Below are 25,524 nucleotides of genomic sequence, written 5' to 3'. Positions count from 1 at the left end.
GCAAAGCTATTTTCAGGTCTCTCCAGACGAGACGCTTGGCATTCAGGCCAAATAATTAAATCTTGGTTTCATCAGAGCAGAGAATCTAGTTTCTTATGGTCTAAGAGTCCTTTAGGTGCCTTTTAGCAAACTCCAAGCGGGCTGTCATGTGCCTTTTACAGAGGAGTGGCTTCTGCCTGGCCACTGTACCATAAACGTCTGATTAGTGGAATGCTGCAGAGATGGTTGTCCTTCTGGAAGGTTCTCCCATCTCCACAGAGGAACTCTTAGAGTTTTGTCAGAGTGACCGGCCAACTCTAGGAAGAGTCTTGGTGGTTCCAAACTTCTTCCATTTAAGAATGATGGAGGCCACTGTGTTCTTGGGGACCTTCAATGCTGCAGACATTTTTTTGGTACTGTTTCCCAGATCTGTGCCACAACACAATCCTGTCTCTGAGCTCTATGGACAATTCCTACGAGCTCATGGCTCTTCTGACATGCACCGTCAACGGTGGGACCTTATATAGACAGGTGTGTGCCTTTCCAAATAAGGTCAAATGAATTGAATTTACCACAGGTGTCCAATCAAGTTGTAGAAACATCTCATGGATGGTCAATGGAAACAGGATGCACCTGAACTCAATTTCGAGTCTCATAGCAAAGGGTCTGAATACTTATGTAAATAAATATTTTCTTTGTCAAAAACGTCTAAAGACCTCTTTCGCTTTGTCATTATGGGGTATTGTGTGTAGATTGATGATACTTTTTAAAATGTTATCCATTTTAGAATAACATAACAAAATGTTGAAAAAGTTAAAGGGTCTGAATACTTACCGGATGCACTGTATGAACTCCTCAAAAACATGTTATTAAACATGGGATTTGCCATGCACAAAGGCAAATGCAGAGAGGACTTTTAAAGCTCAAATGGAATTTGGGAAAAGGTTCAAGTTTCAAATCATCTTTTTTTTTTAGCAAGAGAATGGAGGGTGGGAATCGGGAAACAGGAAGCACCTCTAATATTCCAGGAGTTGGTGTAATTGCCTTCAACTGTTACTGTACCCTACAAGACACAACACATTTAATCCCAGGGTTGATTACTAGGCCTCAGCCGACATAGAAAGTCTATCCTGTAACCATATACATATTTTTTTTCGCTGCAAATGGGAAGGTTAGGAGCAGGAAAATGTCACCCAGATTATATTTTCAATGCTTTTTCTATTTCAATATACCTCTGCTAAATTAAATAGCTTCAGTGGATCTGTAAAATTAACTGCCATATCAATGTTCTATTTGGAGAAGTAATTACAATTTTGAGAGTAATTACGTAATATGGAATTCTGCATTCCAAAAGAAAACCTCCTTGCAATGATACTTAACTAGTCTCTTCCATTTTGCAGTAAAACAAATTCAACCAATGCATTAGTCCGTAATCAGAGAAGAATCTTTCACATTTGAAGCCCTCGTCTGAGCTTTCAAATTACTGTCACAAACTTACCTGTGCACATAAAAAATCTATGAGAGGAGCGCTTGAGGGGAAGGAAGGCACTTTCTAACTGCAACTGGAATAGAGGTGCCTTTCCCTGACAATCACAGCATCACATCGCATTTTCCCCCATGGGCTTGTCAGCGTCTGGTGGCTAAATTACCAGCATTTCTGCTCCTTTAATTCACATGTCTCATGTCAGCTTTGTGCTTCTCTGTGCAATTTTCACCGTTAACAGAATGAGAAAATGGAAGGGAGTGAAAATTGAACACAAGAACGGAAATTTGTCCAGCACATGTCCATCTTTGAGACCTAATACGACAAACAGCTCTGGGTGACTGTAAGGGAAAGTGAATGAAATAGGTCTAAATTGCCTGGTGGCACAGTCAGAGGCTTGATTAGCAGTAGTATTTCCCTTTGTGATGCAGCGATTCAAGAGAGCTGGCTAAGATGTGTAGTACTGGTTGCAACATTCACAAGAAATCAGGTACTTAGACTGACGGGAGCATTGCAGAAAAATCCTCCATGCTGAGTTTAACCCTGTAGTTCAGTTGTATGCCCTAAAATGAGAAATGTGCTCATGCTGTATATACACTGAGTGTACAACACATTAAGAACACCTGCTCTTTCCATGACATAGACTGAACAGGTGAATCCAGTTGAAAGCTATGATCCCTTATTAATGTCACTTGGTAAATCCACTTCAATCAGTGTAGATGAAGGGGAGGAGACAGGTTAAATAATATGTTTTAAGCCTTGAGACAATTGAGATATGGATTGTGAATGTGTGCCATTCAGAGGGTGAATGGGCAAGACAAAATATTTAAGTACATTTTAACGGGGTATAGTAGAAGGTGCCAGGTACACCAGTTTGAGTGTCAAGAATTGCACCGCTGCTGTGTTTTTTCACGCTCAACAGTTTCCCGTGTGTATTAAGAATGGTCCACCACCCAAAGGACATCCAGCCAAATTGACACAACTGTGGGAAGCATTGGAGTCAACATGGGCCAGCATCCCTGTGGAACGCTATTGACACCTTGTAGAGTCTATGCCCCAACAAATTGAGGCAGTTCTGAGGGAACTAGGGCTGTGGCGGTCATGAAATTTTGTCATCCCATGATTGTCAAGCAAATAACTGCCAGTCTCATGGTAATTGGCCATTGATTAACATAAACACATTTAGCACCTCCACATATAGCCTACAAGCCACTGATGTAGACCTTTGGAACATCTACATTTTAATAAGTCTAATAAATCAATTTAATATAGCCTACACCATCACAATAAGTTCATTATTTATTATTAAGTCTAAAGAAACATGACATGAAGAAAATGTAATATATTTCAGAAGAACAGAATATCTTACTCTGAGCTGTCCTTATGTTAGGCCCTGATCTGGCTATGCCATATGGCTATGGCCTATACTAGTTCATTTAGCAGACAAGATTTGCTTAGAATTCCGTGGCATTAATTTTGATTATTTTATAGTATGAACTATTCATTTTAACATAGCTGAATGAAATAGAAAGGATGTTTTCTCCAAACGATTTCTGAGGGAGTGTCCACATGCGGCTATTCTGTGTTGAGTGGTTAACAAAGAAACAGGTCCTGCTATATGCTTAATTTAGAGTTATTTATGCAACTTTAGTTGTGATACAAGCATAATATATAATAATAATATATGCCATTTAGCAGACGCTTTTATCCAAAGCGACTTACAGTCATGTGTGCATACATTCTACGTATGGGTGGTCCCGGGAATTGAACCCACTACCCTGGCGTTACAAGCGCCATGCTCTACCAACTGAGCCACAGAAGGACCACCAGAACATGATGCTGCATGATGCGACTAATGATGATTTGAAAAAAGTTGCACGAAAGGCATGAGCTCTGCTTTGTTTCTTGCACAGGCTGCACACACTTCATCAGTCACTCATTCACAAATTGACCAGCACTTGATAAAAGCCTCTATTTTCCCGGCGGCATCCTCCTAAAATCCATGCCTTTTGCAGAAAGCGGCCTTTATGCCCTTTGGCTGATTATAATAATTGTAATTCCCTTCTCCCAGCTGCGTCTTCCGAAGCACCTCTCACTCACATGCCTCTCTCAGATATCGCAATTCTTATTCGCCAATGTCTGTCATGTGATTGGGCTCTTCTCAGAGGCATCTATCTCAGCTCTGAAGAAGGCTACAAGTAAAGACAGACACACCGGGGACTCCACTGCGCACTTCCTTCTTATCGAAATCCGAGGCGCATATTTAAGATGTTATAAGAACTGTCCACATTTATTTTTTGTCAGCCAACAAGATGAGTAGGCTAAATGAACAGAAAAAGCACTAGCCTACGTCAATCTACTATTCCCCCATAGTACAAAAGTTGACTTATTCTATTGTTCACCTTGTCCTTCTGTGCGATAAATAAATTGTGGGATACGATAGATCCTAAATTAATACAACCACTTTCATCAAATAACCTTTAAGAAGTAAAGAGGCAGGGCCTCCCGAGTGGCGCAGCAGTCTAAAACACTGCAATGGGGTTTGATTCCAATCTGTGTCTCAACCAGCTGTGATCGGGAGTCCAATATGGCGGCACACAATTAGCCCAGCGTTGTCCGGGTTTGGCCGCGGGGGTTTTACTTAGCTCATCGCGCGCTAGTGACTCCTTGTGGCGAGCCGGGCATCTGCAGGCTGACTCCGGTCATCAGTGGAATGGTGTTTCCTCCATTACATTGGTACAGCTGGCTTCCGGGTTAAGCGAGCGGGCGTTAAGAAGTGCGGCTTGGCAAGTCATGTTTTGGAGGACGCATGACTCGACCTTCGCTTCTCCCGAGCTCGTTGGGGAGTTGCAGTGATGAGACAAGATCATAATCAGAGAAAAAGTGGAATGAGGCTGATGCAACAATTCAGAACATTTAACTTAAAATGTTGATAAACTATTAGGCTATTTCTTCACATTGTAAGCACAGCAATATGCACACGACCATAGGCTATAAGCATGAATGTTCCAAAATGCAATCAATTAGCGGGAAAACACCATTCTCAAAAGTGACCACAAATGCGATTATGCATGTAATGCTTATTATAAAAGTGCTCAGAAACTCACACGCCGCCTATGTATGCCAGTTAGGCTCTACACCGGTTTTAAAGCAGATTAATGTGCTTAATTTTAAGAAGTTATTTGGACACGTTAGTTGTGATTACAAACCTTATCAAAACATATAGGCCTATGGGCTAGGCTACATGAGGTGTGAGACTATGATTTGAAAAAAGTTGCAGAAAATAAGCATGCACTGTTTCTTGCTCTATTGCACACAAGCTGGGTATCATTCAAGTGAAATATCATTCACGGGTGATAGGCTAATATTGTTACCCATCAGACTATTATTGATTTAATCTTGTCTTTTCATATACTAAATAATATATGTGTGAAATGAGTTTTGATTTAGAATGGACCATTATCATGCAACTATCTCAGAACGTGGGCAGGGATTTTTTTTAAATGTCATCTATGCACTTAAATAGCGAATGCAGGACGCTTTTCCCATGGTTCATTTTCATGCCAGCCAGGTAGGCTATACTCCTGTTGTAAAGATAAGCTATGTGCTTAATATTAGGAAAGTTTAGAAATAAATATAGTATACCTAGCCTATAGAAAGCTGATTGGATCCTCCTATATTTAATAGAGGTCTTCAAAACTCTGTTTTCTCACACAATTGCATAGCCTATAGAAATGTTGTGCAACATGAGCTCATGGGCTCTCATGAGGTGTTTGATTTGATTTTTGATTACATTTGCATTGATGTCAGAGTGATTAGAGGGACAATAAAGTCCTGAGCACCAGGCAATTAGCAAGTTTGGTAGGCTACTAATGACCATCAGCAGCATCAGAGCTTGGAGAAGCCTAGTTACTGTTACTAAACGGTCAGATGGAATTTGACTGCGGTCATGACTCGTGACTGCCAGTGTGGTGGTAATACAGTCACCGTAACAGCCCTAGTTGCAACTCAATATAAGGAAGGTATTCTTAATGTTTTGCACATACACACACTTTTGTCCATGATAATCGATCAGTGGGTGGGCGGATGGATCACTAAGTACTTTATATTTCTCAGTGACTTAATAAATTGACTTGATAGTTGTATTTACCTCCGAGGGTCATCCCAGCTTCAAAACACTTCCTCAGTCGACATGATGGGCAGTTCTTCCGTCTAAGCTTGTCGATGGTGCAGTCGTTTCTGCTGGCACACAGGTATTTCTGTTTACCTAACAAAGACAAACAAAGATAAGAATAAGAGAATACGAAATTCTATTTTGAATGAGGAGGAAAGTTACATCATGGTTGTAACATGGTTGTAAGTCATAAATGATTACCACAGAAACCAATGGTTGGAACCGGTTCAGGAAACAGAACCGAAAACCGGAAAATAACAACATTTTTTGAGTAACAGAACCCGAACCAAAAACGAAAGTGATCTATACTGTTCTGGAACTGTTATTTTAAAAGCATGGGAACCGGTTAATAACGTTATTTTACATTCCGGGCATTTCTTTCCAGTCCCACAACAAAGCGCCTATGCAAAAGCCCTCACTCTGTCGCTCAGGAAGTTTTTCCAGCATCTGCTTGCCAGCTGGAAATATTTTACAGTGAGTGTGTGTATGTGTGTGTGTGTGCTACCTGCCCCTCCCCCTATGAAGCATAGGTTACTGTAGCCTATTGACGTTATTCCGAAATTAGATGTTTAATTAGAGAAGCATGGATTGACTTTTTCAATGCTAGTTAATTATACTAACAAAAAGGTTAGACGTATTTTTAATTCTAGCGCAGCTCTGCATACAGAAGCTTGTTAACTAGCTAGGTAACGTTTTCTCTGGTCCAATATTAAACCAACTCGGAAGTTCAAAGACATTCAAAGTTCCTCCAATTCTGTGGACCTAATTCAGATAATGCATGTCATAATAAGATGCCCAGCACTTCAAGGCAAGCTTGAAGCTACGGGATATACACTACTGTGATTATGATGGAAGAGAATTCTCTTGGTAGATAATGCGGTCGGCATTTGATTGTAAGGAATTCTAGGTCAGGTGAACAAAAGGACTTGATTTCCAGTATGTTGTTATGATCACACCCCGTCTCGTTAATCATAAGGAATACACCCCCGCCCTTCTTCTTACCAGAGAGATGTTTGTTTCTGTCTGCGCGATGCGTGAAGAAGCCAGGTGGTTGTACCGACTCTGATGACGTATCCAGAGTGAGCCATGTTTCCGTGAAACAAAGAACGTTATAATCTCTGATGTCTCTCTGGAAGGCAACCCTTGCTCGGATTTCGTCTACCTTGTTGTCAAGAGACTGGACATTGGCGAGGAGTATGCTCGGGAGCGGAGCCCGATGTGCATATTTTGGTTAAACTATCCCCAATTCAATGGAATTGCAACCCTCTGCATGCACAGTGCATTCTTCCATCACATGTGAAGTGCACTCTTCCATCACATGTACAGCTGATTCTCAAGATCTTGCACACTAATGAGATGCTATTGAGCCCACACTGTCTAAGCCAAGGACTACATGCTTTCTGGTAGGGGAGGGGTGAATATATTTTATCTGACATACATTATTTTTTTGTTAACTAGTAAATAGTAGCCTACAGAAAAGTGTGTTTAAATCATTTCTAACTTGTTAACATTTTCTGCTAGTTAGTTTTTGCTACCATGTGGGTTTTAGCTTGCTTGAGCCTGTTAACTGAAGAGTGTTAATTCACCTGTTTCCATACATGTTTCATTTTATAACATTTACCTTACAAAGGAGTTGTTTAATCTAACTGCTTAACTATTTATCTGTACATGGAATTGTATTTATTTTTACTCATTTTTTCCTCATCTTTACAGGAAAATGCCACGTGCACTATCTGATGTGTGGAAACATTTCACTGCAGCTAATGTAGAAGGAAAAGCTGTGTACATTTGGAAATACTGTGCCAAATCATGTGTGAAGAATGCAACAAAGATGCAGAATCATCTGGCCAAGTGCACAAAGTTCCCTCAGAGCTCACAACAAGCAACCTCTGACAAAAGTCGCTCTACATCTATTCGAGGTGAAAATTATGAATCAGACACCTTATCAATAGCAACTGCTCATGGTCCTCCTGGAATCAGAAGTGTTTTTGACTCAGTGGAGGTACGTAGTCAGAGAAATGCTGATGAATGTCTTGCTTGAGCTCTGTATGCAACTGGTTCACCTCTGATGCTCACAGGCAATATGTATTGGAAGATATTTCTGAATGTTCTTCTCCCAGCATACACCCCTCCAACCAGACATGCTTTATCTACTCATTTGCTGGATGCAGAGTTCAACAGAGTTCAAGTGAAGGTCAAGCAAATCATAGAGAAAGCAGACTGTATTGCAATCATCTCTGATGGATGGTCGAATGTTCGTGGGCAAGGAAAAACCCCTCAACCAGTATTCTATAAGAGCACAGACACAAGGGACAACAGACACACCAGTCTCTACATTGCAGATGAGCTGAAGGCAGTCATCAATGACCTTGGACCACAGATGGTATTTGCACTGATGACAGACAATGCTGCGAACATGAAGGCTGCTTGGTCTAAAGTGGAGAAGTCCTACCCTCACATCACCCCCATTGGCTGTGCTGCTCGTGCATTGAATCTGCTCTTCAAGGACATCATGGCACTGAAAACAATGGATACACTTTACAAGAGAGCCAATGAAATGGTTAGGTATGTGAACAGTCATCAAGTTATAGCAGAACTCTACCTCACCAAGCAAAGTGAGAAGAATAAGAGCACCACATTGAAGCTGCCCAGCAACACCCGTTGGGGTGTCATCATGTTTGACAGCCTCCTGGAGGGGAAGGAGTCTCTCCAAGAAATGGCCATATCACAGTCTGCTGAAATAGACAGCCCCATCAAGAGGATCCTCCCGGATGATGTATTTTGGGAGAGAGTGGTAAGCAGCCTGAAACTCCTGAAACCTATAGCATTAGCTATTGCACGGATTGAGGGAGACAATGCCATCCTGTCTGGTGTTCAGACTCTGCTTGCAGATGTAAGAGAAGAAATCCATACTGCCCTGTCCACTTCACTGTTGCTACAAGCAGAGGAAACTGCAGTTCTGAAATACATCAAAAAGCATTAAGACTTCTGCCTGAAGCCCATACACGCCACAGCGTACATGTCGGACCCCAAGTATGCTGGCAAGAGTATCCTGTCTGGTACTGAGATCAACAAGGCCTATGGTGTCATCACTACTGTGTCTCGTCACCTTGGCCTGGATGAGAGCAAGGTTCTTGGCAGTCTGGCGAAGTACACTTCCAAAGCAAGGGCTTTGGGATGGAGATGCAACATGGCAGTCGTGCCAACATATCTCATCAGCCACCTGGTGGAAGGGACTTTGTGGATCGCTTTTTGAGCCTGACAATGAGCCATCCTCAACAAGGTTGGAAAATGACAGTGAAGATGAGGCCTCAGAGTTTTATGTTCAAGAAGTGGACATTAAGGAGGTCCAGGGAGAAGACATGGAAGCCTGAGAGAAAGACCACCAAAGCTTCAGTTTCTAGATGTATAATTTTACAGATGTATGTTGAAAACATTTTTGGGAGATGCGATATATCATTGGGGATCATTCAATATTCCCTTTCTTTTGTTGTTCAGTGAAATCATCCCATGTGAAGGAACAACTCATTTAATTAAAGTCCAATTTGTAACTAAATTGTTTTTTACATTTCTATTGGAAGGATTTAATTATTTGCAAATATATCTACTTATGATAAGGTAAAAGGTTTATGTTTCTGTCTCCATATGATATGGTAAATATATCCAATGCATAAAACATCTACAATTAAATGGTATTCATATGAATTTGCATATGTTTCCATTAATTCCCATATATTCCCACTGAAAGTTTCCACCTCTGAATATTCCTCAAAATGTGCAACCCTAGTAATGATCATGCTATTTAATCAGCTTCTTGATATGCCACACCTGACAGGTGGATGGATTATTTTGGCAATGGAGAAATGCTCACTAGAAAGGATGTAAACAAATTTGTGCACAGAATTTGAGAGGAATAAGCTTTTTGTGCATATGGAACATTTTCTGGGATCTTTTATTTCAGCTCATGGAACATGTTGCGTTCATATTTTTGTTCAGTGTAGTTTACATGTTGTTAACAATCTAAGCCAATCCTGTCTGTTTTGCCCCATAGTTGCGCAAATGTCGGTTTTGTTGCTAAACAACTAACCCTTTTATGCGCTGGGAGTTTCTGGTGATTGTTTTTTATTGATCTTTGTCAAATCTTGTAGAAACTGTTAGGTGCGTGACTGTAATTGCTATTTGAAGTGGGAAACTTAGCATACCTATGTCAGGCCAGATATCTGGATATTCGATTAGCTGTGCCCATCCCTGCTCATAATCATGAGCTTTTACTCAGAAACAGGATTTCATATGTCATATGACTCACAGGTTGATTCACTGAAAAAATGTAATGACTTTCCATATGAGGATTTCCCAGATGGGTAGACGAGGATGAATGTAACTTCTGGCAATTTTGTAAAAAATGTACATAGATTGGTTTTGACATATTCCAAATAAACCATGTCAATACTATGGGTATTGTCCTTTGAAAAACATAGAGATTAAGAACTATTTTTCTTACGGCATCATTATATCTAATACATTATTTCCAAAAAGCATGAGAGGTGGATCTGGTTTATGGATCCCATTTCCACCATTGATGCTCTGCTCTTTCTCCTGTGTGGAGAGGTGCAATGGCATATTACTTTATCCAGTCTTACCTTCTGCAGCTCTCTTGAAGAACACTTTGCAGCTGCCACAGGTTAGCGCTCCATAGTGGCAGCCAGATGCTTCATCTGCACAGATCAGACAGGTCCTCTGGGGCGGGAAGAAGAACTCCATGGGGAACATGTGGTCTCTGCCACCCTCAAACCTTTAGGAACATATTAAAGGCTTTTTAGAAACATCACAAACAAACAGTACATAATTACTCAACAGCATCCTTCAATAAGCACATGTGTTCCTATTACCCTCTGCCTCTCTCTTTTGCCACTACATACACTCTGATAAGTTGTGTCCTGACATTTTAACAGAAGTGACCATAACCTAATGCTTGAGGCCTGTAATTTTTCCTTCAGGGGTGAAACCATTGAGAATGGACTAATGGAATATTCAAATTAATCAAAACTACAATAGTGTAACAGCAGAGCTTGATTGTCATGATATGACAAATTGACAAGCACAGAACAATTGCTAACATTATGAAAGGCACGTCGCTTAAGCAAGTTGTTATTTTGCTTAAAAAAAATAAACATTGTGATATACACCGACTATACAAAACACATACATTCCATGACATAGATTGACTAGGTGAATACAGGTGAAAGCTATGATCCCTTATTTATGTCACTTGTTAAATCCACTTCAATCAGTGTAGATGAAGGGGAGGAGACAGGTTAAAGAAGGATTTTAAGCCTTGAGACAATTGAGACCTGGATTGTATATGTGTGCCAAATATTTAAGCGTATGGGTATGGTAGTAGGTGCCAAGTGCACCGGTTTGATTGATTCACACTCAACAGTTTCTCATGTGTATCATGAATGGTCCACCACCCAAAGGACATCCAGCCAACTTGACACAACTGTGGGAAGCATTGGAGTCAACATGGGCCAGCATCCCTATGGAACGCTTTGACACCTTGTAAAGTCCATGCCAACAAATTGAGGCTGTTCCGAGGGCAACAGGGGGGAGGGGTGCAACTCAATATTAGGAAGGTGTTCCTAATGTTTGGTATCTCAGTGTATACACCACTGACACTTAACACCCCACACAAAAGCTGAAATCCAATCTGGACCATGGTCCCTGATCAAAATTAAACGTGATTTCCTCTGGCTGGCATTCTATACGACTCCTCACATTGAGGCCTTATGTGCAATACTACTGCCATCAAGTGAATACCCTATTTGTGTGGTTCTTTATAATTAGTGAAAAGTTCATTTGATTCACAGATCCAGATTATTTAAGCATTTTCACTTTTCTCCCTCAGATTCACAGTTTCTGAGTGAGATCCTCATCGGGTGAACCAGACTGGGTAAGAATGTATCTGATTTCTAATCAGAGCTGGGCAGAGGGTGTGATGACTTGAGAGTGTGGGAAAGGTGGGAACAGCAGTGCCAGGGCCAAGGGGGGCAAGAGGGGTGCTCTACTGCAGCTGTCAGCACAGGAAGAGATTGGACAGTGTGTACAGACATAACTATACCTCAATGACGTATAGCGTTAGGTGTCAAGGCTCTATGTAAAAAACACAAGGACAAAGCTTATAACCAAGCAGCAAAACAGTCCTCTCTACAGTATCAGCAGTAGGCTAAATGCCCACTGGCTCTTGGTCAGAATCTAGAGCCAGAAAAGCCAGCTGTTAGAGAATAAAGCACAAAGCTCAGTTTCAGTGCCTTAATATGATGAGTATAATTCTGTTCTGATGACCTGGTCTGATGTTACTGGGAGATTGAAGTAATTCAGTGTTTCCCATATATTCACTAAGCAGCAGCGCACCACTAAATTGTTCCTAAAGCCAGACAGGAAGTATGTAGAAAAGATCATTAAACTATATATTTTAAAATAATATAATCTTTGAGAACTAGAAATCACCCAAATAAAGCTAGACACTAAGGGAGAATTGAACATCCTAAAAATAATGTATTTAAGAGTATTTTTTGTCATGGCTGGATTACTGACGGGGCACACAGGGCACATGCCCAGGGGGTCCCGATTGGTTTTGTTATACTATTTGAGCATAAGAACACAGAATTAGCCACAGCAAAACGCATGGGATTGCATGACATTTGTTTTCCTGGAAATTAGCCACACACACACCCCTTCCATGATCATTGACAAAACTAGGGGAAATACTGGTTAATTAATCCATAGATATTGAGAGTGACTGATCTGGTTAATCATAAAATCAGTAATAAATGTAGGTACTTCAAATGTGTGATGAAATTATTAATGTAATCAATGCAAGGATATAAATGTTACTCTATGCTGCTCTTATCCATTTTAGCTATAAACCTTTAAGGAAATAATTGGAATTGTTGGAAATCCAAAATGAGGATATGTGATGATGATAATACTTCTGAAAATTATATAGTTGATGGCATATCCTGTGGATGTCAACATGGCGTAAGAATATGAATGTAAACTGGGGCATGGCATGGCAAAGCAGGGGGGAAACGGAAAAGGTTAGAAAAGTGGAATTCCTTTCTGACTATTTTGACAACACAGAAAAATCTCCACATATAAATTGTATTTTTAAAATCATTGAGGATAACAAACAAAAAGTCAAACTTTTATATTGTATTCCTTCAGAAATTACTGTTCACTCTGTCACAGACATGCCATGTACCCACAGAATTTTGCAGATGTTCTGTGTACCCACCCCATCTAACCCAGACATCTAACATTTCCCCCGATGAAATGTAGCCTAAGTGAATGACTACTCAACATGAGCAAAATAAGCTATTCTGTATTTTATGTAAGCTTATTGGCTGGAGTAGAGGAGGGCTGATATGAAGAATGTAGCCCATAAGCCAATTGGAGCTACTGTAATAGCCATATGGTTTGTAAGTTCCAGATCTGATATAAATCTTGCATCATAACACTTAGACATTTCAGACTGTGGAATCCAGATAATACACTGTGAGTGGTGTGTGGCTGACATATGAATCGTCATTAGCACAGCACTTGCACGCTTAAGGTGCAATTTGGAGAGTAATTTAGAATCTCAGGTAAATTCACCATAAGTGGATCGGATGGTTAGGTCATCAACATCAGCAGTGGCCTACTGAGCATTAGTGCATCCAGCCCTTTGTTCTCAAAAAGAGCACACGTGCGCACATGCCTTCTAAGTCAGTGGCATATACACTGAGTATACCAAACATTAGGAACACCTTCCTAATATTTAGTTGCACCCCCCATTTTGCCCTCAGAACAGCCTCAATTCGTCTGGGCATGGACTCTACAAGGTGTCAAAAGCGTTGTTGACTCCAATGCCTCCCACAGTTGTGTCAAGTTAGCTGCATGTCCTTTGGGTGGTGGACCATTCTTGATACACATGGCAAACTGTTGAGCATGAAAAACCCATTAGCGTTGCAGTTCTTGACACAAACCGGTGTGTCTGACACCTACTACCATACCCCGTTCAAAGGCGCTTAAATCTTTTGTCTTGACTGGCACACTTACTCAATCCATGTCTCAATTGTCTCAAAGCTTAAAAATCATTATTTAACCTATCTCCTCCCCTTCATCTATATTGATTGAAGTGGATTTAACAAGTGACATAAATAAGGGATCATAGCTTAACCTGGACTCACCTGGTCAGTCTATGTCATGGAAAGAACAGGTGTTGTAGTTATTTTTCAATGTAACTACAAACTCAAACCCTCACCCTGAAATGTTAAGTAAATATGGTCAATGTAATGTGGTAGTAACTATTTGTACTGTTATTTTAAACCTGAAACTTACAGTGTAAAGAACTATACCGCATGTGTGATATTGGTTGGAAACATGGTTGGCTGCTATAATGTGGAAAATGTAGAACAACTTCATCTTCATTAATAGTGAAAAATATGCAAATAGGCATGGTGATGACAGCTAAAGGTAAGTAGCAGCCCAAAAATACAGGTGTTAGGTGCCAGTGACTGCTGAGTAAGGCAAAAATCTATTTTGACACCAAACAGAGCATAATTGCTGCAACAGAAATGGACAACTTAATTGACCCTTTGCCTAACAAGCCTTTTTGAGGTCTATCTTGTTTTTCAACACTTCCAGGTTCCTATTTACTCACTGTACTGACCTTTTTGGAACTACAGTATCTATTCTCATTTGAGAATATACATTATATATATTATTACTGGCCAAATTTAACATTTATAGTGCATATAGAAAGTCTATATTTTTTTTACTTTTTTCCACATTTTGTTGTGTTACAAAGTGAGATTGAAATAGATTTAATTGTAATTGTTGTGTCATTGATCCACACAAAATACTCCATAATGTCAAAGTGAAAAAATAATTATACAAATGAAATAACTACCATATAGTCCCTGCATAAGTATTCATCCCCTTTGTTGAGGCAAGCCTAAAAGAGTTCAGAAGTCAAATTTGGCTTAACAAATGATATTTTGTTATATATCAAGTTAAATTGAATGACGGCCCCTTCCTCTGTTCCACATACTGTACCTAAAATATCTGTAAGGTCCCTCAGTCAAGTATTGAATTTCACGCACAGATTAAACTAAAAGACCAGGGAGCTTTTTAAAGCCTCATAAAGAAGGACAGTGATTGATAGATGGGTAAAAATAACAAATCATACATTGAATATCTCTTTAAGCATGGTCAAGTAAAAAATTGTATATGGATGGACGATGTATCAAACCACCCAGACACATCAGAGATGCAGTCTTCTTTCTGAACTGAGCTAAAGGACAGGAAGGAAACTGCTTAGGGATGTCACCATGAGGCCATTGGTGATTTTAAAACAGCGACAGAGTTCAATGGCTGTGATGGGTGGATCAACAACATTGTCGTGACTCCACAATAATGGCCTAAATGACAGAGTGAAAAGACGAACACAAATATACAGAATAAAAATTCCAAGACATGCATATGTATGCAACAAGGCACTAAACTAATATTGCAACAAACACGGCAAAGAAATACACTTTTTGGCTTAAATGCAATGCCTTATGTTTGGGGCAAATCCAACAACACATCACAGCATGGTGGTGGCTCCATCATGGGAATGGTATGCTTGACATCTGCAAAGACTGGGGAGTTTTTCAGGATGAAAAGAAACGGGCTGGAGCTAAGTACAAGAGCTAAGTACAAAATCCTAGAGGAATCCTAACCTGATTCAGCACGACAACACCTTTTCCCCTCAGGAGACTGAAAAGACTTGGCATGAGTCCCCAGATTCTCAAAAAGTTCTACAGCTGCACTGTCGAGAGCATCCTGACCAGTTGCATCACTGCCTGGTATGGCAACTGCTCAGCATCTGACCGTAAGGCGCTATAGAGGGTAATGCGTATGGCCCAGTACATCACTGGTGCCAAGCTTCCTGACATCCAGGACCTATATACTAGGCGGTGTCCGAGGAAGGCCCAAAAATGGTCAAAGACTACAGTCACCAAAGTCATAGACTGACCCCCAAGCCATAAGACTGCTGAACAACTAATCAAAATGGCCAACCGGATGGCCGAAAGTTTGATTTGATTTGATAATAACCTACAACAAGAAGCCAAATCGACACTGGACTTGCTTATCAAAAAGGGAGTGAATGTTCCTGAGTGGCCAAGTTACAGTTTAGACTTAAATCTGCTTGAGAATATATTGCAAGACTTGTAAATTACAGTCTAGTCATTATCCCCAAAACCCTGACAGAGCTTGAAAAATTGGGAAAAGCTCTAATGAGACTTACTGATGAAGACTCAAAGCTGTAATCAAGGTATATTAGTGTTTATTTTTTAATGAATCTTAAACAAATTTTTGTACGTTTCTTCCACTGACATTAGTATATTTTGTGTAGAACGTTGACAAAAAAATAACAATTAAATCAATTTTAATCCTACTTGTACTTGTAACAAAATGTGAAGAAATCCAAGATGGGTGTAGACTTTCTATAGGCACTGTACACTTTACCCTCTGTACCATCTATGTAACGTGGTTGGTGAAACACTACTTGACCAAAAGTATGTGGACACATGCTCGTGGAACATCTCATTTCAAAATGATGGGCATTAATATGGAGTTGGTCGCCCCTTTGCAGTTATAACAGCCTCCACACTTCTGGGAAGGCTTTCTACTAGATGTTGGAACATTACTGCGGGGACTTGATTCCATTTAGCCACAAGAGCATTAGTGAGGTCGGGGCACTGATGTTTGGCGATTAGGCCTGGCTCACAGTCGACATTCCAATTCGTCCCAAAGGTGTTCAATGGGGTTGAGGTCAGGGCTTTTTGCAGGCCAGTCAAGTTCTTCCACACCGATCTCGACAAATCTTTTCTGTATGGACCTCGCTTTGTGCATTGTCATGCTGAAACAGGAAAGGGCCTTCCCCAAACTGTTGCAACAAAGTTGGAAGCATAGAATCATCTAGAATGTCATTGTATGCTGTAGCATTAAGATTTCCCATCACTGAAACTGAGAGGTCTAGCCCGAACCATGAAAAACAGCCTCAGACCATTATTCCTCCTCCACCAAACTTTACAGTTGGCACTACGCATTGGGGCAGGTAGCATTCTCCAGGCATCCGCCAAACACAGATTCGGACTGCCAGATGGTGAAGTGTGATTCATCACTCCAGAGAACATGTTTCCATGGCTTCGGGGAGCTTTACGCCACTCTAGCCGATGCTTGGCATTGCGCATGGTGATCTTGGGCTTGTGTGAGGCTGCTCGGCAATGGAAACCTATTAAATGAAGCTCCCGACGAACAGTTATTCTGCTGACCGTGCTTCCAGAGGCAGTTTGTAGCTCGTTAATGAGTGTTGCAACTGAGGACAGAGGGTTTTATTACACGCTACGCGCTTCAGCACTCGGCGGTCCCATTCTGTGAGTTTGTGGGGACTACCACTTTGCGGCTGAGCCGTTGTTGCTCCTAGACGTTTCCACTTCACAATAAAAACTTTTACATTTGACTGGGGCAGATCTAGCAGGGCAGAAACTTGACAAACTGGCTTGTTGGAAAGGTGGCATCCTATGATGATGACAAGTTGAAAGTCACTGAGCTTTTCAGTAAGGCCATTCTACTGTCAGTGTTTGTCTATGGAGATTGCATGGCTATGTGCTCGATTTTATACACCTGTCAGCAATGGGTGTGACTGAAATAGCTGAATCCACTAATTTTAAGGGGTGTCCATATACTTTTGTAAATATAGTGTAGTTCCAGTCTATTAAAATAATATATACCCTTGGATCGTACAGTACATTGCTTATAAAACCATCCAACCGAGGAAGCTATTACAATGGGGAAAGGGGGATACCAAGTCAGTTGCGCAACTGAATGCATTCAACCGAAATGTGTCTTCTGCATTTAACCCAACCCCTCTGAATCAGAAAGATGCGGGAGCTGCCATAACTGACATCATTGGCGCCCGGGCAGCACTTGTTGTTGGGGGTTAACTGCCACGCTCATGGACAGAATAGCAGATTTTCACATCTTCCCGGCCTGGTGATTCAAACCAGCGCGCATTCGGTTACTGGCCCAACGCTCTTAACCGCTAGGCTACCTGCCGCCCACACACAAGAACATCATGTGTAATTGAAAATACATGGTCTGGTTGTACCTTCACAGTAACAAGCTGGCTATATTTCTAGGACCGTATACACACAATGTATTCCAGAAGGGGGGAGGGTTACTGTTTATATGGACAAAAATAACACTCTTAAAAGCACTCAATGTGATGTATTAGGTCTATGTTTGGTTGAATTGTAGTTACTGCTGTTATACTGCAGCTCAGAACAATGTAAGTGTCAATGCCACACTGTGAAGCATTTTCTGACAGAGACAATACTATTTTGTCTATGGGGGGTAATTCAATAAACAATGAAATTCACATGGGAACTCAAGCTTGGGATGAGTTATAATCGGCCTATTAGACCATGTTAAAACGTATAGAGATGAGCTCTCCAAGAGAGACAAAGGGATTCTAAAATAAGGCCATGTGTATGAATAATGTTGGGCTGCTGTCAAACGGACAGTAAAGTACGTCACCATAGTTACCTTATATAGAACTATCTCTATCTCATGACATTAATCAAAGTAGTCCTAAATGTACATATTTGTGACAATGTGGAAATGAGAAATACACGCAAACCTGCAAATCTGATGCTATTGCTACCCATTACAATACATGCAATTGTTTGATTATAATTCCAATACCACTTCAATATCTTAGAAACATCTTGTAAATGCAAGTAGCAAATTAGAAAACTACAGGGCAAAATTAATCAACAAGTAAGGGCACCAAAGATGCACTATTATCCTGAAATTAGAGAAATAATTCTCCCTTTAACAGATATTATAGAGATGCCTAGTTGTCTTCTGGTTGAACATAATTGCTGTATTGCTGAGTTTCAAGTTGCAGACAGAGACGTGTCTCTCAACCCACATCTAAAAATGATGTCTTAATATCTTCATGATCATTTCTCATGCTTAAAAATGGCACATACAATTAGTATTTTACTTTAACAAGCTTTACAGAAGGAATGGATGTGTCCAACTGTATTATTATGTGATCACTGTATATTGTGTAAACACATTTGAACCCCAAATCAGTCGGATTTAGAGAAAGATTTCTCACAGGGCAGGAAGGAAGAAATTTGTTTGAGATATTTCCTGAATATAAATTAATAGAGGTCCGCGTCTCATGTGATCATGTTAGTAAACAGTTTATACTGTAAACATGATTTTATAGCATTTCTTGTTCTGAATATATGGGAGTTGAGAACATCGGTAGCTATTTTTGGAGTGAAATGAAAAACATTGTGACTGGACCGATAACAGATTCTCCCTCCATTCAGTGTTAGGGTATGTGATGCCTTGTGTGTAAGATAAGAAAGTCTGTTCATTGAATTGTTACTGACCCTTAGAAGTCAATCTTCACAGAGCATCTAGTATGTATATAATGTCTTCCTCATACTCTGTAGGCTACATGATAAGTTCTTGAAACATTACAGTTCCCCTTTAAAGTTGAGATTGATTTTACTACCTCTCTGGGCAGATTTCTGAGCACATACAGTACTGTTGAATGAAAATTATGTACACCATATACATTACACTGTACAGTTATAGCTCTCATTTAGCAACCTTTCCTCAGAAATAAAGAGCAGGAAGTTAAATGAGTGTGTCAACCTCCAGGTGAGAGCAACAAGAATATTTAGCAACATTTGCTCAGATATTTATTCAAAAATTAGCTCAGAAAGGAAGTAAAAATGTCTGTTTTCTGGTAATTTGAGATTCCTGCTTCTCAAACTTCAACAATATGCAAAACCAGATATTGAATAGTAAAAACTGGGATTCTAGTATTGCGCAATGATCCTGATCACGGAACTTCAGACCATGCTTGGTCAAATAGGGGCTCTCTTTCGCGTCATTTTATCCCATCCTACTACAACTACACCAAGCATCAAACCACTGTGAGTAAAACATTAAGACAACTAGCATTTGCTCAAGGACCGTAGTCAGTGTAATATAGACACTACAAATGCAATGCTTGCTTTGCAGAGATTTTGCATGATATTAGTTGCACATTCTACATGCAGGTTGACCAAATTTATGTTGGAAGTTCGTTTTCAAAGTAGCCTAACAAATGTATTATTTTACTGCTGAGAACTGTTCCATGGATCTGTACACAACAAATACTTAAATCATGTGGCTTTTGGCTTTGTGTCCAATTAAATCAGAGGACAAAGATATACACACACAACATCATTTACATAAGTTCTAATGAAGCCTAGAACGTCATGTTTAAAAAAGCAAAACAGACGAGCACTCTGGGCATACACTATTCAGAGCTTATAACTATAGATGCTCAAAGTAGGCTACAAAGTAGGCTGGATAACATCTTTATTTGCTGTAATGACAATGAGCAAGTGCCTAACAAATGACCTTGTTTGCATTGTCTGCAAAGTCCCTGAGAGAAAGACATGTGCATCAATGGGAAACCCCATAGCTGACTGGAGTGTGATCAGGAAGATATGGAGGTGGAACTTTGCAATTCCTCTATGTTTAAAAAATCTGAACTGGTCAAATGTGGTCTTTTTTCTGTTCCTTCAACACTATTCACAGCTATCCTTTTCAGAATCAATAGTGGTCTAACTCATGTTACTACTGATGTCATTGTTACTACTGATGTACATTCATAAAGATAATACAATACAGCACTATATAATTTGCAATATAACCATTTGACAATGGGGTCGTTGATTTTGTTTTTGATCAAATACATCATAAATATAACAGTAGTCTACTATAGAGTAAGTACATTGTGATAGTCTGTTGGAAGAGGGGATGAAGAATTATGCAGCACATAACTTAAAACTTGACAGGTGAAAGATTGCTTTGTTACACTGCATTTAAACATGTAGGTTAATTACCCCTTAATAAGGGCACTGTAACGTAAAGTGTTTGTGAATTTGTGAGTTTTAATAACCTTCTTACCTGGCATCTGTGTAAGAGACATCCAGCCAGTCACCGACCTCATTCTTTAAGTACGGGGAGTTGGGATAGGGCATCCTCCCTAGCATCCCGCCCGGGTACCACTGCTCAGAAGTTGGCCGCTCTCTGCGCACCAGACCACCACCCCGCTCATATTCATAAGGGTTACAAATGAACCCGGAGTCTGGTCCCGCACTGTATGGATTCATACCCTGCCTCGGTCCATAGTGTGTGTTGTCATTGTCATTATACCCGTTGTACTGAGAGCCCCATGACGTTCCGGCAGGTTCATTACTAATGGCCTCATATTTTATCTTGACACTGTACTGTTGTTGTAAGTAGTCAGCATATTTGTCCTCCATTGTTTCTCCAGTTTCACAGACATGAGCTGGGATGACATGAGACAAGATTCTGTCTGGGTCAGTTTGACTGAAGTGTGCCAAGTGTGCTGGCAACAGTGGGTCAAAATGACAAGATGCAGAGCGTGCTCTTGTACTCAGAGAATTCTCTGTTTCTTTTGAAGTCGGGTCATCACTCTTTTCATTCAGTCTAAATTCCTGTTCACCTGTGGATGGATGTCTGGAGCTAAGGTGCTCCATGGTCGCCACTTCTTCTGTAAGGTCATTTGCTGGGGAACTTTTAAACATCTCAACTCGTGTATCACTTTGTAGTGGCCTGGCATTGCGCTCACTAGGGCATTTGTATTCTGTAATGGAGACGTTTTCTTCAGCTCCAGAACAATTCAATATAGGCACCTGAAACAAATAGTTGCCTTGACTTTGGTCATTTGCACTGGATGGTGCGTAATTAGGTCCCAGGTCATTCATCTCATTCAAGTCCATGGTCAATCCCAGCGACACAGAGACAGCGTTGCAGAGCTCCCTCGCCGTTTCTGATATGGTTGTGCAGGCAGAATTGGAACAACTGTTCGCCACACGGGCGTAACTGTTAGGACTTAACTCCACTCCGTGATGGGGCACAGCTGGTTGACAGCACTGTTGTTTAGTGTTGCAGGCTAACGGTCCAGGGCGACCGGATCCGTATCCATTCGCGTTTGGATAGTCTAATTCGTTCACAGAGGAAAACCCGGGTTTGTTTCCTGTTGAGCTTTTGGCAAAATGGATACGTCTTGCATCCGATTCGAGTGTCCTGGAAAAACTAATGCTGTCATCTTCCCTCACTTCAATGTCAGAATTGCGAGCCGTCCCTGACGATATTTCTTTTCGGGGTGATTGCCGGTTAGTTTGGCGCATCTCCCAGGGGTGTTTATTCTGCATGAAACTGTACGAACTAGAAAAGTCCAAGGTTTCGGTGACAGTAGTGTTACTAGGCAGTGTAGCTTTCACGTTGTGGAAAACGTTTTGGAAAGGTCCGCGAAAAACTATGTTTGGGGAGTCACAAACTCCTCCTAATCCAACTGGAATCTCCATAGTCCAAAAAAAAGGCGTTTACGCTGATAGGCCGTCAGAGTTGAAAAAATCTTTAAGAAAACGGAATTGATCAAGTAGGCCACATTAATAAGAATTTAAAGTCATAGCCCTATTCCAGTTAACAAAACAATGAGGCAATAATTAGACTGAGACTAAAAAAAAAATAGGAGGATTGCCCTATTGCGTAATTGAACAGTTTTTTGTCAGAAGTTTGTAGCCTAAACCACACACTATTTACCCAGTTTATATAAAAACGTTTATGAAAACGAATATGTCGTTATTTCATGAATAAAACATTTGATTAACATTTTGCTCACGGATCCATACATTTTGACATATAGCCAGCAGAAATATCCTTCATGACAGATTTGCGCTCACCATTCATGAAGGCGAAAATGAAACTGCCTGAAGTGATGAGTTCTGTCGATGGACTATAATCGTGTTTTTTCTTCCTCTTGAGAGACTGTGCAATGGTAAAAAATTGTCTGTGTCCAATATGGCAAATGCGTTGCCGGAGAGAAGCGCTGCCTGTTTCACCTATGAAACTCCTCCAGTTGGCCTATCCTAACGTTTAATATTCATTTAAAGGTTATAGCCTACAAACGAGTGAAGCACCTACAAAAGTTATCAAACAACTGAACACCCCGATAGAACAGTTGAATTCTTGGTTTTAAGAATGTTTGGTTTGCTGCAAATTTGTGTATGGACGAAGTTCGCTTCCAAAGTCCTTGAGTTCCTTTTTGCCGTCAGCCTTTGAGTTTGGCAACATTCCCTAGTGACGAAATAATACATTCCTTGGATTAAGGCCAGTAGGCATACATAGAGTCATTCAAAATATATCGATAGGAGTAGGCTAGACAGTCCATGTGAATATTAAATATGAAAATCATGCAATTACTTACTTAGATACGGTTGAAATCGGGACCAACCCACAGTAGCCTAAAACAAAAAGGTTAGAGTTGGCTGAGTCGGTGTCGTGGACATGCAGTGGCAGAGCACAGGTCTAATTTTGCCATTATGCATGATGATACATCACTGCTCATCATGCAATGCTTGTAGCTACTAAAAATACATGGCGTTTACAACTGCCACCACCACAGGCTTACATCGCTGACACAGTTATCCAAAACAACTTTCAACCACTCTCCTTAGGCAGTAGCAGGTTGCTCACAAGAGCAACAAGAGCAACAGCATTGGTGCCACCTGGGATAAGACTCCATCCAACTGGAACATAACTGGTCCAACATGCTCACGCAAAAGGTTTTCCCTAAATGCAGAGTGCATGGGCCAATATATGTCTTTACTAAAACATAGATTGTTGTATAACAAAACATTTAATAATTCCTTATCAAACATCATAATGATTTACCTATATGAACACCCTTTGATTATGTAATGTAATAACTATGTAAATGTCATCTAATGTGTCAAAAAAAAACACAAGAGAAATGAGCACACACAACAAATATTAAAAGAACATTCTTGCAAAGGTTCATTTCATTGATAGTGTAGGCCTAATAGATACAAAATGCAGGACCTCCAGACAAGAGAGGATGGTTTGGGAGTAAATACTTCTATTACGCCCATAGAACACAAATAATGATATACCACATTAGTCCATGGGCCAGCAGAAATATTTGGCCAAAATCAATTGAATCAAGTTGTAGAAAAATCTCAAGGATGATCAATGGAAACAGGATGCACCTGAGCTCAATTTCGAGTCTCATAGCAAAGGGTCTGAATACCTTTATTGATACATTTGCAAACATTTCTAAAAACCAGTTTTTGTCATTATGGGGTAATGTCATACTTTGTGCAATTTTTCCAACAATTGTTTACAGACAGATTATTTCACTTAATCACAATTCCAGTGGGTCAGAAGTTTACATACACTAAGTTGACTGTGCCTTTAAACAGCTTAGAAAATACCAGAAATTATGTTATGGCTTAAGAAGCCATGACTAATTAACATCATTTGAATCAGTTGGAGGTGTACCTGTGGATGTATTTCAATGCATACCTTCAAACTCAGTGCCTCTTTGCTTGATATCATGGAAAAATCAAATGAAATCAGCCAAAACCTCAGAAAAAAATTGGAGACCTCCACATGTCTGGTTCATCCTTGGGAGTAATTTGAAAATGCCTGAATATACCACGTTCATCTGTACAAACAATAGTACACAAGTATAAACACCATTCACCCAGGCAGCTGTCATACTACTCAGGAAGGGGATGCGTTCTGTCTCCTAGAATTGAACGTACTTTGGTGCGAAAAGTGCTAATAAATCCCAGAACAACAACAAAGGACCTTGTGAAGATGCTGGAGGAAATGGGTACAAAAGCATCTATTTCCAAAGTAAAACGAGTCCTATATCAACATAACCTGAAAGGCCACTCAGCAAGGAAGAAGCCAATGCTCCAAAACCGTCATAAATTAGACAGATTACGGTTTGCAACTGCACATAGGGACAAAGATGGTACTTTTTGGAGAAATGTTCCCTGGTCTGATGAAACAAAAACAGAACTGTTTGGCCATAATGACCATTGTCATGTTTGGAGGGAAAAGGAGGATGCTTGCAAGCCGAAGAACCCCATCCCAACCGTGAAGCACGGGGGTGGCAGCATCATGTTGTGGGGTGCTTTGCTGCAGGAGGGACTGGTGCACTTCACAAAATAGATGGCATCATGAGGTAGGACAATGATGTGGATATATTGAAGCAACATCTCAAGACAGTCAATCAGGAAGTTAAAGCTTGGTCGCAAATGGCTCTTCCATATGGACAATGACCCCAAGCATACTTCCAAAGTTGTGGCAAAATGGCTTAAGGACAACAAAGTCAAGGTATTGGAGTGGCCATCACAAAGACCTCAATCATATAGAACATTTTTGGGCAGAACTGAAAAGGCGTGTGCGAGCAAGGAGGCCTAAAAACCTGACTCGGTTACACCAGCTCTGTCAGGAGGAATGGGCCAAAATTCCCCCAACTTATTGTGGGACGTTTGACCCAAGTTAAAGAATTTAAAGCCAATTTGTAAGTCGCTCTGGATAAGAGCGTCTGCTAAATGACTTAAATGTAAATGTAATGTTAAAGGCAATGCTACCAAATACTAATTGAGTGTATGCAAACTTCTTACCTACTGGGAATGTGATGAAAGAAATAAAAGCTTAAATAAATCATTCTCTCTACTATTAGTCTGACATTTCACATTCTTAAAATAAAGTGGTGATCCTAACTGACCTAAGACATGGAATTTTTACTAGGGTTAGATGTCATTAATTGTGAAAAACTGAGGTTAAATGCATTTGGCTAAGGTGTATGTTAACCTCCAACTTTAATTAATTGCATAACTGACATACTTAGGCCATCATTTTGGGTTGGGTTTCC

General features: G+C 40.4%; 1 protein-coding gene across 2 annotated transcripts in view; it reads right to left on the bottom strand.

Moving 5' to 3' along the window:
• ar (androgen receptor) overlaps positions 1-23,146 on the bottom strand; it is a 46,362-nt gene extending 23,216 nt beyond the window's left edge. Inside the window, exons 1-4 of one of the 2 annotated variants that reach the window (XM_052457200.1) lie at positions 23,041-23,146; positions 20,712-22,910; positions 10,277-10,428; positions 5,613-5,729 (exon numbers count right to left, since the gene is read on the bottom strand). In XM_052457200.1, coding sequence (XP_052313160.1) covers positions 5,613-5,729; positions 10,277-10,428; positions 20,712-22,138 — 1,696 coding nt within the window. In that variant the 5' untranslated portion in view covers positions 22,139-22,910; positions 23,041-23,146. The remainder of the gene's footprint in view (positions 1-5,612; positions 5,730-10,276; positions 10,429-20,711; positions 22,911-23,040) is intronic. The other variant, XM_035780656.2, reaches the window with a different exon arrangement.
• Between the last annotated feature and the right edge of the window lie 2,378 nt (positions 23,147-25,524).

Source organism: Oncorhynchus keta, chromosome 11 (assembly GCF_023373465.1).
Source record: "Oncorhynchus keta strain PuntledgeMale-10-30-2019 chromosome 11, Oket_V2, whole genome shotgun sequence".
Lineage (NCBI taxonomy): Eukaryota > Metazoa > Chordata > Actinopteri > Salmoniformes > Salmonidae > Oncorhynchus > Oncorhynchus keta.
Note: the sequence above shows the minus strand (reverse complement) of the source record. Positions and strands in the feature narration are given on the sequence as shown.